Source organism: Phaenicophaeus curvirostris, chromosome 9 (genome assembly GCF_032191515.1).
Source record: "Phaenicophaeus curvirostris isolate KB17595 chromosome 9, BPBGC_Pcur_1.0, whole genome shotgun sequence".
Classification (NCBI taxonomy): Eukaryota; Metazoa; Chordata; class Aves; order Cuculiformes; family Cuculidae; genus Phaenicophaeus; species Phaenicophaeus curvirostris.
Genome location: NC_091400.1, coordinates 31,329,449 through 31,344,603, shown reverse-complemented (window position 1 = coordinate 31,344,603; position 15,155 = coordinate 31,329,449). Strand labels below are relative to the sequence as shown.

The 15,155-nt window shown below is 40.8% G+C and overlaps 1 protein-coding gene across 1 annotated transcript in view; it reads left to right on the top strand.

Moving 5' to 3' along the window:
- The window catches only part of TCERG1L (transcription elongation regulator 1 like), a 100,481-nt gene that overhangs the window by 8,606 nt on the left and 76,720 nt on the right, over positions 1-15,155 (top strand). The window contains exon 4 of the mRNA XM_069863362.1: positions 8,247-8,435. Coding sequence (XP_069719463.1) covers positions 8,247-8,435 — 189 coding nt within the window. The remainder of the gene's footprint in view (positions 1-8,246; positions 8,436-15,155) is intronic.

The following is a 15,155-nucleotide window of genomic DNA, read 5'->3' as shown; positions in this document are numbered from 1 at the left end:
TGAGCTGGAAAGTGTGCTGTGAGTGATGCTGTTACTGGCAGACTCATGCAATAGCTGGAGTTTTTACAAATGGAAAAAGGCAGTAAGCTTTTTTCTTCCCTTTGGGCTACAGAAGATGTGGATATCAATATATTTTCCTTTGCATTGCGATAAATATGCTATATAAGTCAATCCACTGCTTCATTTTATTGATTGATAAATGTTACTGAAGTTGCTCAGCATCTGACATTTCAGACCACGTGCAGTTTAGGTGGTGATGCCAGCAGGTTCTCAGTCCTCTACATTCTGCAAGTATCAATATTGGTGCTGTAAATGTGTGTGCTATAGGGGTTCCAAGTATTTCTGCTTGATAAAAAGACAAAGTTCCTTCTAAGAGTGGTTGGAGGCTCCCTTTACAATCATGACAGCGTAAGGGGTGAGAGGGGCTGTACACCTGGGAGGTTGTGTGTGGGAAGGGGCTGGGGGGCTTGGGGAGGATGCAAGGGGTGTGGAAAGAGCACTGCATGCAGGCAGGAACAGGAGTTAAATTCCAGGTGGCTCTTGGGCTCTGGAAGGAAAGAACCCAACCTGTAGTGTAGCTGCACCAGACAGGAGTGGACTCACCCTGATGAGCTGGTAGGCTGGGATGTTTATAAATTGCTGTTCAGTAAGGTTTGGGTCTTTTTAGGAATGACAGGGGGAGATCAAATGAGACGCAAGCATGTCTCCATCTTCAAAGCTCAAACTGATTATTTCAAGGATGCCCTTTGTTGAGGGAGAAAGTGACGTTTTTGTCCTGGTTTGGAGTGCTGTCCTGACCCTGGCTGGTGTCAATGCCTGGGCTGATATCCTGCATTCGATACTCAAACAGCACAACATTGTGTAGGGGCAGGCTGAGTTTAACTGACACCCCATATTTCCTTCTCCTTTTAGAGATACTTCTACCAGAATAAAAATACCCAACTAGAATGATGTCTTGGTCTGCTAAAGTGTATTGGTCCTATTGTGGGAGGTGTCCCTGACCATTGCAGGAGAGTTGGAACTAGATGATCTTTAAGGTCCCTTCTAACCCGAATTATTCTATGATTCTTATTGCCTTTATAATACCAGGAAATATCTTCTAAATGGTAAGAGAGCCACATGGACCAAGCAAGGAGGATAGCTAGTGCTTGATACTAAGGGCTTGTAGTAAATACCCTTCTAATCCTGTTGATGAATAAAACAATAATAAAAGTAACTTATCTTTCCAATTGCTGCCTCTTTATGGGGAATTAACTGAAAAAAATTAAATAACTCAGAATATTCATAAAGTATTCACAAAATTCCTACAGGTATGACATTTACCTCTCTCAGTGAACTTGTATCTCCTCCTTTTTGTGTTTTGTGGTTTAATTTTTTTTATTTTTTTAAACTTCTTTTCACTTGGCATGTTGCATCTGGTCTATCAGTGTGCAGGGCAATTTATTGAGAAAGTAGAGAATTCAACATTTAAGTTGAGGGAATGTGTGCCCCCAGTCAGCTGCTCAGAGAGAGCCGGTGACAGCCCCCTCTTCTCAGCCCTGAGAGGAAAATCTGAACCAAACCAGTGTGTCCTTGGATGTACTGAAGCCAGTATATTTATGTGCATTTATGTATAGTATAAATATCTGTATTACTAAAAGACTCATGCCTTCAAATGTAACACTTTTAAAATCAGTAGCCTTTTAATCCTAGCTATCATTTTTTACATCTAAGTGATCATTTTTAACAGCTCTGTAAATGGTCCAACGTGTTGAGTTTTCAGAAATACTGGATTTGTAAGCGGTGGCTGAAATGCTTCTGAGGAAATGTTTTTTCGTCTGGTGTCTTGTCATATCCAAGCCCAGAAGAGCCATTCACAGGGGGGTTTCGCTTGCCAGCTGCAGGCACAGCCTTGCTGGGCAGCTCTGCCTGGTTGCCTGCTCCTCTGGCCAGGAGAAATGGGGAAAATAAGCAGAAAAGGCTTGTTTGTTTGGTTTGTTTGGGTTTTTTTTCTGTAAATTGTCAGGGTTTGCCCTGTTGTATTATTATTATTTTTAACCTTGTATTATTATTTATAAGCTGACCAAGACAGCTTCTCTGACACTGCCACTGTGGTCAGGAGAAGATGGAGAGGGCAGGAACTCCCTCTGTGGAGACTGGTGGCTGTGATGTGGCACCTTCTCACAGCAGGTGGAGCTGGGAGGATGAGGGCAGAAATAAATCGGCAATCTCTGTGCTGCTTTTGTTTTGGTATTTGCCCTTGTAATTGTTCATCTTCAAGGAAGGAGGATCAAACTATTATAGTAATTTTAGCATATTTCAACTACCTTCTTTTTTTTTTTTCCCCCCTCTCCATCAAGAGACAGTTGTTGTCAGTTTTAATTTTGTTAACAGTCTCGTGAAGAACTGTCATCTAAAAGACTTTAGTTTACAGACTCTGCAGGTGAGGGAAAAGGGAATATGGGATAATAAACAATAATTCACATTTCAATTTTTTTTTCTTTCTTTTGAGATGTTTCTTCATACATCTTTGGGAGCAGTGATAGGTATTCTATGACAGCTGCTGCCTTAAAGCTCAACTGGATGCGGTGCTCGGACAGCATCCTCGCCAAGCTGGGTTATGATCTCCGTCATCCTGGGCTGGTGGGTACTGAGGATGCAGGTGTGATGGAACTGTCAGGTTGGCTCTTCATTATTGCTCCCCGTCCTCAACCCATCTGGCAGCAATAGCTGATCAGGGAGTTTATTCTGTGACAAGTGTACCTGTTTGTCAAAATGTAGACTTGAGGCTGGTACGTAGTTTCTACACCACGCACAGGTCCCACACCGGTGAACCGGATTGGAAGGATCAGCTGGCCATGGTTGTGTTATACTACAAGCTGTAGAGGATTTGGGCAGCTTCAGCTGAGATTCAGTGAATGTTTCTGCTATGACTTTTTAGCCACAAATTAGGAACTTTTTATTTTATTTTATTTTTTTTAAACAGTGCTTGGATGCAGCAAACTCAGTAACAGAGGGACTGGAAAACAGTGTGTGTGTCTGAAGAGTGGCACTCTACCTGAGGTTGGGGCAAGTAGCAGGGAAACCCCAAAAGACTCATGGATGCAGGCAGTCAAGGTGTTTAGGGATCAGTTGGTTCAGGTATAAAAGTAAGGAGCTTGCGTACTGCTTTAAAAAAAGAAGTGAGAGTGGTATACGTCCTTCCATGGGTGAAGTTTAGTACCTCAGCGTTACTAACTTCTGTATTCTATGGTCAAAGCATTCAACTTATGTTTATTTGAATTTGTGTTTAATTTTACATGACTTCTGTGGCATACGCATTTAAAGTGAAATTTTTCAAAATATTTTTTTATTTTAAGCATACATGGAAAATATTTCAGATCTCTTAGAAAGCTACTCAGCACTTGGTTTGATTTTTCCTAATTGTGTTGAGTTCTAGTGTTCGTTTCTGATGCTAAACTACCAGAGATTAGCATGGGAAACAGCACTGAAACAGGAGATGTGGTGGTTGGAAAGCTCTGACAGAAATCAAGTGCTGTGTGGTTCCACATGCTTGATGTGTGTTCACCTGGATAGAAACAGATTGGCACACTGCAGTGGAAATCCATTTGTGTTATAATTGTGTCTTTGGGCTATTCCAGGCAAAAAAGAAGAGGCAGCCAGGTCTGTGTCTGCCGTGGGGTCCTTTGGTCCTCACCTGATGGAGAACTTCGTATTGCAGAAGAGTTCTGAAAGGGCCTTTAGGCACTTGCAGTAGCTCATGGGCTGAAAGGATAAGCAAAACACAGTGATTTTTTTAGTCATTAAAATAGGTTACACGGAACATTATGCTGGTGTGTATTAATACTTTTTCTCTCCAAGAGTGAGAAAGGGTTCAAAGGTTTTTAACCTGCATGGTTTTTTTTTTTTTTTTTTTAATATGGGTCTTTTGGGAAGGGTGTTCATAACCTTTTGGGAAAGGTGTTTTCCTGTAGCAAAACTGAAGACAAAGAATCAAAGACTGTAATTATCAAGTGCAATTTAAAATTTGTTACATTGTCTGTACAGTAAGTTTTCACAATACCAGTAACTTTTTGTATCCGAAAGGGAAGGTCTTGAAAGTACCCTTTTAGGTAAGGATGGATCTTCATATCTCTCAAGCATTAGCAGTCTTTCTTTTTGTCTTGTTAAATAAAGTAATTTCTGTTGCTATGGGTGTGTTTCCCTTCAAGGAAGGAAGTCTTATGGTTTCAGTTGTTAAGGTGTTAGACAATGTCAGTAGCCAAAAGGCAGTTTTAGCGTGCTCAGGTTGCATAGACCTTGTGTGAGTGTAGAGAGAGCACTGGGGCAGACAAGGGGGAGTGGAAAAGTTTGATGGATTTTGGAAAGGATGCTGAATATTCTGTGTTAGGCATGATACATCTGGTGGGCTTAAGTGGGTTGGCCTTTATATTGCTAAGGACCACCTTCCTCCCTGGCAGGTGACGGACATCACTTGAGGGTAGTGGTTTGTGCTGTGCGATTTTGCACGTGCCATGGGACCACCATGTCTGTCTGTTGCGTGTGGGGAAGTCTCACAGCTTGCTCTTGGTGCCCTGAAAACCCTGGGAGTGAAACAATGGGTTTAGGTGGTAGAGATTGTGGTGTTCCATCATGTGCTGGTTGGACATGGCAGCATGATCCAGGCTGGTTCTTCCACACTAGGAGTGGCACATGGCAGGTACAGGTCTGCTGTGTGAAAATGGGTTGTCTTATCAAGAGGAGGAAATTAGGTACAATTCACAAGTTTTTGTAGGTGATGGTGTGCTAGAAGGTACAACAGAAATGGCTCCTCTTCTGCACCTGTGCATGTAGACCCTTTTCCACATAGAATCATAGAATAGTTTGGGTTCTAAGGAACCTTAAAGATCATCTAGTTCCAGCCCCACTGCCATGGGCAGGGACATGTCCCACTAGGCTAGGCTGCCCAAGGACCATCCAACCTGGCCTTGAACACCCCCAAGGATGGGGCAGCCACAATTTCCCTAGGCAAGCTGTTCCAGCGCCTCACCGCTCTCATAGTGAAGAAATTCTTCCTTGTGTCTAGTCTAAATCTGCCCTTCTCCAGTTTATACCCATTGCCCCTTGTCCTATCGCTACAAGCCTTTGCCAACAGTCACTCTCCCATGAATGTAGGAAGTAGATATTTGGAGATCGTGCTTCTTCCCTTGTGATGGGTTTGTTGGCCGGTTCCAGTGCCTTCACCGTATTTACCCGCTGTCAGTGAATTATCTCTGAATCAACTGTTCATTACGTCAGCAGCTGCTCTCCACTCTTCAGTTGCTTCAGGTCAATATGTGCTGCCCATCTTGGATGTCTCCCCCTAGTCTGTTTGTGTGAGAACAGCAGAACTGGAAGGCTGGGAAAGGACACTGGGATGGGTTTGTTATTTAAGCAGATGAATATTACCTTACCACCAAAGATGCAGCTTGACTTGACAAAAACAGTTTTGAAGAAACCACCGTTGCTAGGAAAAAAAAATGTGGGAAAAAAAATTTTTTTCCCCTGAAGGGTATATCAATGATAGTATTTTACTACTATTTTCAAGACATTTGGCTCTTGAAATTCACATAAATGTGGGGTGATTAATGATGATTCTAAAAACCCCTTTCAAGATTTTTTGTTTAAATACTTGGTGCAAAATCTGATTTGTTTCTGAGAAGAACAACTTTTCTCCAGCTATGCTGAGTGCAGGTAGAAGTTGCTAGCTCTCAACACGTCACATCCCAGGCCAAGTTCCAGTTGCTTTGGCAAATTGTATGTTATGTTAGAGGCTGAAAAATTACTAAGATGATTGTTCAGTTGAGTGCAAAGCAAGAGAGTGGGCTTGATGACCTCCAGACACCCTGCCCATGCTCTCATCTCAAGTATTAACAGTTATAGGGATAGTCCTTTCTTCATGGAATTATTTAGAAGGGGAGAGAGAGAGAACATCAAAGGCAGGGAAATCACCAAAACTTTTCTTTCAACTGACTGATGAAACTTTAATAGGAGGACTGATGAAACTTTAATAAGGAAGCCCTGCTCCAGGAGCCTTACTCATCTGTGCTGGTGGAAGACTTTGGCTATCTAAGCACCTAAGACTTACATTATTTTGTTGCTTTTCTGGGCTCTTTGGGGAAATGACTTCTTTTCTAAAATAAAGGAACAGAATGAGAAGTAAACAACCGTTCTGCTCAAGTACCCTATAGGAAACCATTAAAAAAGTAATTTTTCATGACAACATTCGTTTTCATAAGAGCTTGAAGATATTTTGTGGGTTTTTCTCAGTTGCAGAAATTGAAATTAGGAATGAGTGGAAGCTCTTGGAAGCCAGGTATTTAACCTAACCTAACAGTCTGTGCTAGTCCTTATGAGAGTGAATAAACAATAAACTTGTGTTAAACAGTTGGATTACTTGGACATGTATTTATTTATTTATTTATTCAGTTTCTATTGTGACTGGCAGAATAGTCTATTTTTTAGCTATCCACAGCTCAATGATCAAAACTATATTTTTGGGGTTTTACCTGCATGCCTGTTAAAACACCTGCATATGCACTAATTAAATGAATTTTTCATGGCATTGATAAATACAGTAGAAATAATAGATTTTTTTTTTTTGTGATGCTTAACGAAAAATATTTGACTTTTGTTTTGCTAGTGCAGAGAGCTTATTTTGTTGGCAATTGTTTTTAAAGAGTTATGAGCAAAGCTGCCAAAACCTAGTATAATAGATAGCCTCAGGAGCCCCAATTAGCTGCAACCAGAGCAGGTTCCTTTCCAAAAACCACTGACCCGCTCTTTATCCAATGCCAGCTGAGTGCAAAACAGCATTTGCCACCTGAAAGTTAAAACCTTTTAGGCTTGTGAAGCCAGAGCAGGATGGAAATGCCTGGATGTGAGTTCAGGATTACATAGCTGTGTAGAGGATAGTTACCTGCTTGGAAATACAGTCTTAACTGGGCTTACTCAGCTGTAGTTGCCTTACCCAGAGCAGTGATGCCACAGAGGGGCTGTGCCACTCACCCCAACACTCTTGACAGTCGTGCTTCCCATGGTCGTGAGCCGATACCTTGTTCTCCTCACAGATACATGAATATAAAAAGCAATCCTGTGAACTCACAGAATGTGTGAAGTGAGGAGCCTGATCAAACTGATTTTTTTGCAGAGCTACAGTTGGCTCTTATTGCCTGAAGGATTTCCACATGAACTGAAAACATTTGCCAAACTACATAATAAGCTAATGATTGCTTAATTTTTGAATACATAGCTCAGTGTAGAGGGAGCAACAGCTGGTGTTTGTCAAATTAGGTTTTCTCCTTAAGATTTTTACTACTAATTTTCTTGTTTATTTAATGTATTTAGCCAAGATTGAGCTTTGAAGTCCTTCTCCCCTTAAGGCTCCAAGGTAAATGTTACGTAGTCTGAAGCGCATTTCAGCCCAGATTTGGCAGACTTCTGAGCTCCTGAGTGAAACCATTAGAAGTTTCCTGCATAGTGTGTTTTCAAGATGAAGGTTACTAGTACATTAAACCTATAAAAGTCAGATATTTGCCTGCGTATTATGGGAGAATAGCTGGGCAGATAATGGTAACACTGAGTGACTGATGCAGCAAGGAACAAAACCATTCAGATTTGAAATTGGACAATTTGTCCTTAGTAAAAGTCAAAATAAGGGTGATCATGAGTCGTTGTGATGCTGTAGGAGCTAAATAAAATGCCAACCAATGTGTTCAAATATTTGACTTCTTTACTGAGTTTTTTTCATTTGAATTTAATAGCTCTGCATAGTTATATACTGCCTTGTCCCTCTAGATTATAGAATCATAGAATCGTAGAATCGTTTGGGTTGGAAGGGACATAAGATCGCCTAGTTCCAACCCCCCTGTGATGTCCCACTAGATCAGGTTGCCCAAGGTCCTATCCAGCCTGACCTTGAACACCTCCAGGCATGGGGCAACGTTCCCAGGGCTGGGGCAAATATAACAGTATGCTCACATGTATGGGGTTTTAATATCTAAAAATACAACAAACTGGGACTTCAAGAATTACTATTAGGAAAGGGGCTTTGAGAGTACTTAGAAAATATAATATATTCAAAATCTAGTGTCTCACTAAGAGACGCACGCAAGCAGTGGAGACCGGGTAGAAAATGTTGCAGACTTTTGTTCCAACTTGCATTGAAATTCGGAATGCTGAAAACATCTTCTGTAGAACTAATGGTTTCCAATTAAAAATAAAATTTCTTGTATCTCGCCCTTCCACAGGTGGTTGCCAGAATAGCCTTAAACCACTCAGTGGCAATCAGGCTCTGACACTGGCCACTGCAGCCACCACCGCGATGGTGGCAGTAGAGCCTGAAGCACCCCAAGGACCTTCAGCACCAAGTGTCCAGCCCTGCCATGTGCTGACCTTCTCCCCTATCAAAATTCCAGTTTTGACTTCGCCTTTTCCAGGTAAGATCACTCTTGGTGGCACCAATGAGCAGGTTTTTATGTTTAAAAACAGAGACGGACTTCTGAGTGCGAGTTTTGCTGTTGGTGTGCTTTGGTAAATTAAATATTCAGGAGATAGAGGTGGCATTACTGTAATCCAAAATTAAAGTTAATTTTTCCTCATGCTGCTTAGAAGTGTTGTCTGAAATTGTGTATTAAAAGTGAATTCAAAATTCCGTCTACATTTGCAATGTTGATGTACACCATGATGTTTGCAGGCAGTAGATGAACTGAGCTGCATCCTCTGTCATCTTAGTGGCTTCTGTAACAAAGTGTGGTCTTAATGTCACCAAGGCTTTATAGCAGATCCTCAGGTTGCAGTGCTGGCAATTGAAAGGTATCTGCTCAACATACAATAATATTTGATTAAGACTTAAGTAGCTTGTTTGAGTCTTTATAGTTATAAAATGTGGTGGAAGAACACAGTCGTATTTTGTATTTTTCTAGTAAGTTTAGATGTGATTACTTACTGGAAAAAATACTATTTTCTCAGCATGACTCTGTGTAAATACTTCCTGAATATAGCAGCTGGGGAAGTACTGTGGCATCCCAGACTGGCTGTGGAAGTCAGACTGATTTAAAGTCTTTAGGGTAATTTTTGAAACTGTACTTCAAATGCTTGAGGCTATATTTAGAATCATTTATATACCAATTAAGTTAAAAATTTAAATTAGGGTGCATTTTCCATCTTTTTGGTAGTTGAAGTGTATCACAGCAAGATTCAGTGAGATTGAATTTTGCAGCAGGTATGCAGTTACGACTCTCAGTGCTAAGATGAAATCTTTTTATGTGAAATGTATCTCAGTAATTACTGTTCCTGTTGAGCAGCCATTAGAATCACCTGGATAATTCCTGCCAAGGACGTACAGCAGTGGTTTTGTGTTGAGGGAGACTGAAGAGCAAACTGACCCATAGGAAAGAGGGTACAAGTCTTTTAGACTTTGTTGAGAAAGGATGGTACCGGATTAAGAAAAGAAAGCAGAGTCAGTTGCTGCTGTGGGGTGGGAAGTTGGTGATGCTTCCCATAGGCTGTTATTTGATCCAGAGAAACAGTTTTGCCTGTTTGTGAGTGTCTTAGAGGAGAATTGAAAGGGGAAAATAATATTCTGTATCAATGCTGAAAAGCAGAATTACATACCAGATGTGTTTTTCCTTGGATTGATATGCTTGGACAATCTGGGAAGGAGCCATGGCAGGACTTTTGATGTACAACTGCGAAGGTTAGCTCTGCATGAAGCATGTTAGACATGGTCGAATATTATAATGCAGGGAAGCTCTACCACGGAAGCTCTACCACTTCGATAACTGGCTGAGCTCTGCAATGATAAACAGGTCAGGCCATGATAATTGTTGCTTTCCTTTCCAATGAATGTGTGATAGGCTATCAAATATCATGCCTTGAGTGCCTGAGCAATCATCCTATTATCAATCGTTCACAGTAAACCACAGACTTCTGGGTTTTTTCCCCTACAGAGTATATAGTAGCTTTTTAGAAAAGAAAGCTTGAAAATGCCCAATCCTTGTACAATAAACTTGAGATTCGCCTAACCATTTTTCTCTATTAATCACCATCTCTGGAGGGAAGGCTAGTGCCTTTGCAAAGACGTACATAAAACATTTCTATGAAATTCCTTTTTATTGTGCTGGTGGAAAAGAGGACTCAAAGGTGTTGGGTTTAGATTATCTTTGTCAACACCAGCTTGATGAACAGCTTCCCCAGCTGGTGCTGGGCTGGCTGCAGTGCACGATGGGAGGGAAGGAGCATTTGCGTGCCCTTGGGAGCCAAGGACCACTCTGCTAACATCCTCTGCCTGCGCCCAGAAAAGTATAGCCTGATAAAAGAGGGGTGAAAGTTCTTGTAAGTGCTAACAAAGGAGCCAGGCTTTTGATAGCTGTGAGTGGGAATGGGGGAAAAGGAGGTGTGGAAGCCTCAAACTCAGCATGTGCTCTGCACAATGGGGATGACCCTGCTTTCTCTTGCCACCACACCAGGGACAAGGTGCTAAACCTGGGTTTAACTTCACTTACAGGAAAAGATGGGTCAATTGGCCAAAGGCTGCTCTCTGCTGTCAGAAAGAGATGTTTGTATTGCCATGTAAGTTAATGGCTGGGGAAGCATCAAGGAATTGTAATCTAATGTACAGATAATCCCGAGTGTGGAGCGTGCTTTATAGCCCTGTTGGCCTCTCAGTTAAAAACATCTGTGTGTTGGTGTTTATTAAATATGACTTATTGTTCTCAGAAAGAAATACATCTTGGAGAGAATATAATCTGTGGGCCATGGGGGCAGCTACTTTTTTCTTGATCCATTTGTGATTTATGAAGTAACATGGTAATTAATGAACTTTCTGTGTTCTCCTTGTCTAAACTTTATGCAGGCGATGTTCGCATAATAGGAATGAACTTGGGAAACAAAATTATTCCCAGCTTAAATCTGCATGTATATTGGTGCCTGTAAGGCTGAACACTATGAGCTCAGTTATACACTGTTAATTGGTTATACTGGAGATTGGTTTTATAATACCACCCTGTGCAGTACTGTATTTCTAATCACAGAAGTTTGTTCAGTCAATAACCTGATTGAATATTTAAGGAGGCCTTTTAATATGATTAGCTTTAGAGCCTTACATTTTGGCTGTAGTACTTTCTGCGAGTCTGATTAGTAAACTTGTTAAGTTAGGAAGAAATAGCATGTTAATGAAGGAAGGTGGGCTGTTGGGGAGTTATGGCAGCAGGTGCTGGCTGGACAGGATCCAGGCTCTGGCGTTTTCCCAACCTCACAGAGGGAATTTTCTGGGGCTTCCTTGAAGCAAATCGCCGTGTCCCACGAATTGAGAAGAACTCGAAGTTTGCAGAATGCTGTGGTAAACTTCTACAAGTTCATTTTAATACAATTTATTTTATATTTTGTAAAAGAAAGTCAGAGGTAGAAGCTGTAATAGAGGACGGGTTTTTTTGGTAATTCAAAACTTGTTCAGCCTTTCTGTGTGCGGGATCCTCTGAAGTATCCTGCTGGATCTTTGGCCCTGGCGATAAGCAAACAAGGGTGGGATGTGCGGGTGACTTGGCTCTGTGGTAGAAGAAACTTCTGTAATTAGTTTTGCTGTTGGATATTAGTTTGGCACCATGCTGATCTTACATTTATTTCATCATTAAAAGTTTTTATTTGAAAGAAGAAACATAGAAGTACCCTATGTTTAAGGCTGAGGAAACTTTGTCTCTACATGAAGTGTTCTGTGATCTTTGGGGTGGCTACACTTGGATGTTACAACATAATGCAAACTGAAAATGCAAGCAAGGCTCTGACCACTAGTGAACAGTAAAAAAGGAAAAAAAAAAAAGGAGGGACATAACTTTCACTTTTTCTTCTCATCCTTGGAAGTTTGTGTTTAGATGTTTGTATTTTATATATCCTCCCCCTCACGGCTTTTAGGTCTCGGACTCAGTGCCTCTGTACTGAGGCTAAATACCAACTCAGAGCATTGCATCCCCCAACATTATTGAAATCTACTGTCCTGATGGGCAGTGGCTAGAAATGTTTCTTTTTTCTACTGGTAAATAATTTCTTTTGGTCTGAGAGCCCACTATAGCTGCAGTCTCTCCTGCTAGAGTACATGAATTTTCTGCTCTTGACGCTTCTGGACTGAAGATTTAAACTGTCAATATCTGTTAATAATCAGAAACCCAACTGAATTGCAGTATGATGTGGTCATTTGAATAAATTGGTATTATTAATCCCTGTCTGCAGAGGGGTTTTTCATGATCTGTAAAAGGTGTTTTCTGCCATTGCCCTGATTCAGAGCTGTGTAAAAATCTCAGAGTCAAGTCAGTGCTGGAGTAACTTTATGGAAGCGGGTTTGTGTGATGTTCTAAGCAGAAATGGAAGGAGCAGGGTGTTGTGTCACTCCTTCCCACTCCTACTTGCACTCTAAAAAATCTCAGCTTTGAATGTGCATGGAGAATGTGTTTATTGAAGTTCTTCCTTTTATTATTTTTATTTGGTAATCATTATGGACAGGACAACTCCGTTTTTCTTAGGTGCCTGAAAGGCACATTATTCCTCCCTGCCCTCAAAAAACACATCAGTGGTCAGGTTCCTTGCGGACTGGAGTGTGAGAAGACTACCAAGTGCCTGGTGTCCTGACTCCAGCTCAGTTAAAGCTGCAGGGGCTTTGCTAATGATTTGAATGGCCATAGGGTCACATCCACAAATAGCAAGCAGTTGTTTGATAAGTCTGAAAAATCTTGAAATCCTTGTATGTGTTGTTGCAGGAGGATAAAGCTAAATGCAGACAAATGTGATGTGGAAAGCCAATGGTGCTTGGAAACACTGAGGCTCTAGGATATTACAGAAAAAAAAGCTGGAAAAAAAACTCCAAGCAGGCTGCGTTGATGCCATTTCTGTTTACGAAAGTCACTTTCCCCCCAGTATTTATTAAACAAAGTTAGATGCTTCACTTTTCCTTCTTGATGGGGTCTTTAATATGCTTGTTTTCCTTTGTTGAGGTTTCGTTGGGTTTAAGACTGTGTCTATTATCATTCCCTTATGGTAAGCTCTGCTGCTAACGTGCTAAAATGCGGAGCGGTGGCAGCAGTCACTTGGAAAACTTGGCTAGAGCAGTTTTTTGAGTTTTAAACAAGCAAGAAAGAAGAACTATTTGATGTCTTCCATGCAGAGTATAGGATAATGACAGATAGAATACTGGTTGAACCATCTTCTAATGATGACTATCCTGAATATTACAACTAGACTTCCTTATGAAAGTGGTTAAAACTGTAATTATTAGAGGCTCTCGCAATGATAGCATTAATTCTTTGGTGCAGTTTTCACTTTCTTTTAACCGCTGCTGAGCCTCCAGCAGTTGATTTTAATGGGGAGGACTATGATGTGGTCAGCCAGCATTCGCTTTTAGGGAGAGGGATGTTCAAGACAGTAGTGGATAACCTAAAATTTGTCATCTGCATTTTCATCTGGCAGCTTCTGGAGGGTAAAGTGTAGTTATTTTACCTTACGCTTTATCTGTGATGGCTTGAGATAAACCTCAACCAAGCTGTAAATACAGTATCAATTTTGTTGGCTAAACAAATATGAAAATGTAGGCAGCTGAGTCATTTATAAGCTGTTCACTGAAACATCCTTGTGTATCCAGTGTAGCCACGTGAATTCTGACTGTAATGGCTTCAATTATTGGCATCTAGTGGGGAAAAAATACCAAAATTTCAATACTAGCAAATAATCTTCTCCCTGTGAAAAAAATCATCCTTAAGCAGAGGGAAGCCAGCTGGGTGAATCTGACGCGATGACTTGTTACATGGCACCATGACCTTTTGGATGCAACTTCTATTTTGCATCCCAAAAGATGTTGGACCTTTTCTAGCTGTTTTGTTAAGTGATCCTTTTACTCATCCTTTTTCTAGAGAACCTTGTGATATAACTTAAATTGTTTGCAAACAGCAAGTGTGTTAAAAGCAATGCTTCGTTAAAAAAAAAAAAATCACATTTCTTTGAATAATTCTAATCTCCATCATTTGGGATCAAGAGAGGGTGTAAAAACTCACAGGCAACAGCAGTAGGAAGGGATTCAAAGCAGAGTGGAGCCTGGGGTCATCGCTGATGCAGGGGTGGGCTCAGCCATGGTCAGACTTGAAGCATGGTCATGCCTGGACCACTTCTTCAGTCTCTGTCCCAGCCCAGACAGTCATCACTTGCTGTTCAGTTTTCTTTCCAAATAAGTTTTGTTCCAGTGCAGAGATGGGCCATCCTGGGAACAGCTTTGTCTTGGGATCGTGTGTGGGAATGTTCACAAGACTAAAATGCAAGTATCGAGGGAAACGCAGTGTAGTGAGAAATGTCTTAACACAATATTTCTGTGCTATCTGCTGAGCAGAAAGACAACTTTTTTCACATTGGTGAGCTAAAATGGATGTTTCCAGCAATGCTGTTTTGAACTCTATTTCGGGTAATTCGTTAATTTTTTCTTTTCTTCTCTTTTCACCCACTGGTGGTTCTTTTCATACATGTACTAGGCAAAATGTTCCCTTAAATATTTAATGTCAGCCTTGCTGTTAACTTAATTTCTATGCCAGATTTAACATGAAGTCTAAATAGAAGACTGTGGCAATGCAGCTACTCGGTGATCTGCATTGCATCTTCATGCTTATTTGCTGTGCTAAATAAATTTGCTCTGTTGTTTACCAACAGAAAACTTAATTTTCCAGCACCGATCAAGCCCAGTCTTTGAAGAGGACCCTATCTTAAAAAAACCTAAAATGCAATAAACCTTGGGAATATAGACAGTTATGTGAAGTAATTGAGGTATGGGATATCTAGTAGTCTCTAATATCACTTTTATAGCTACTGTATTAAGAATTGGGGTATTTATTTTCTTATGCTCACATATGATTTCTTAATTATTTGAGCGAAAAAGGTAAGATAGGAATCTGTGGTTATGGACTCTGTAAATTAGCAGTGAGTACAAATATTAAAAAAGGCACCATCTGCCATATAAACCATTTGCCACCTGTTCCCTTGCTTTCAGAATTATTTAATGGTTTGAATTTAATGTTTTAGCCTGCCACAGAACAGCTGGGAAGTGACTAAGTATTTTTCCTATCAGTACCTTAACGGCCAAGCAACATTATATGTTAAAACCAGCTCTTAATGCCAGCGTTTCTCTACGT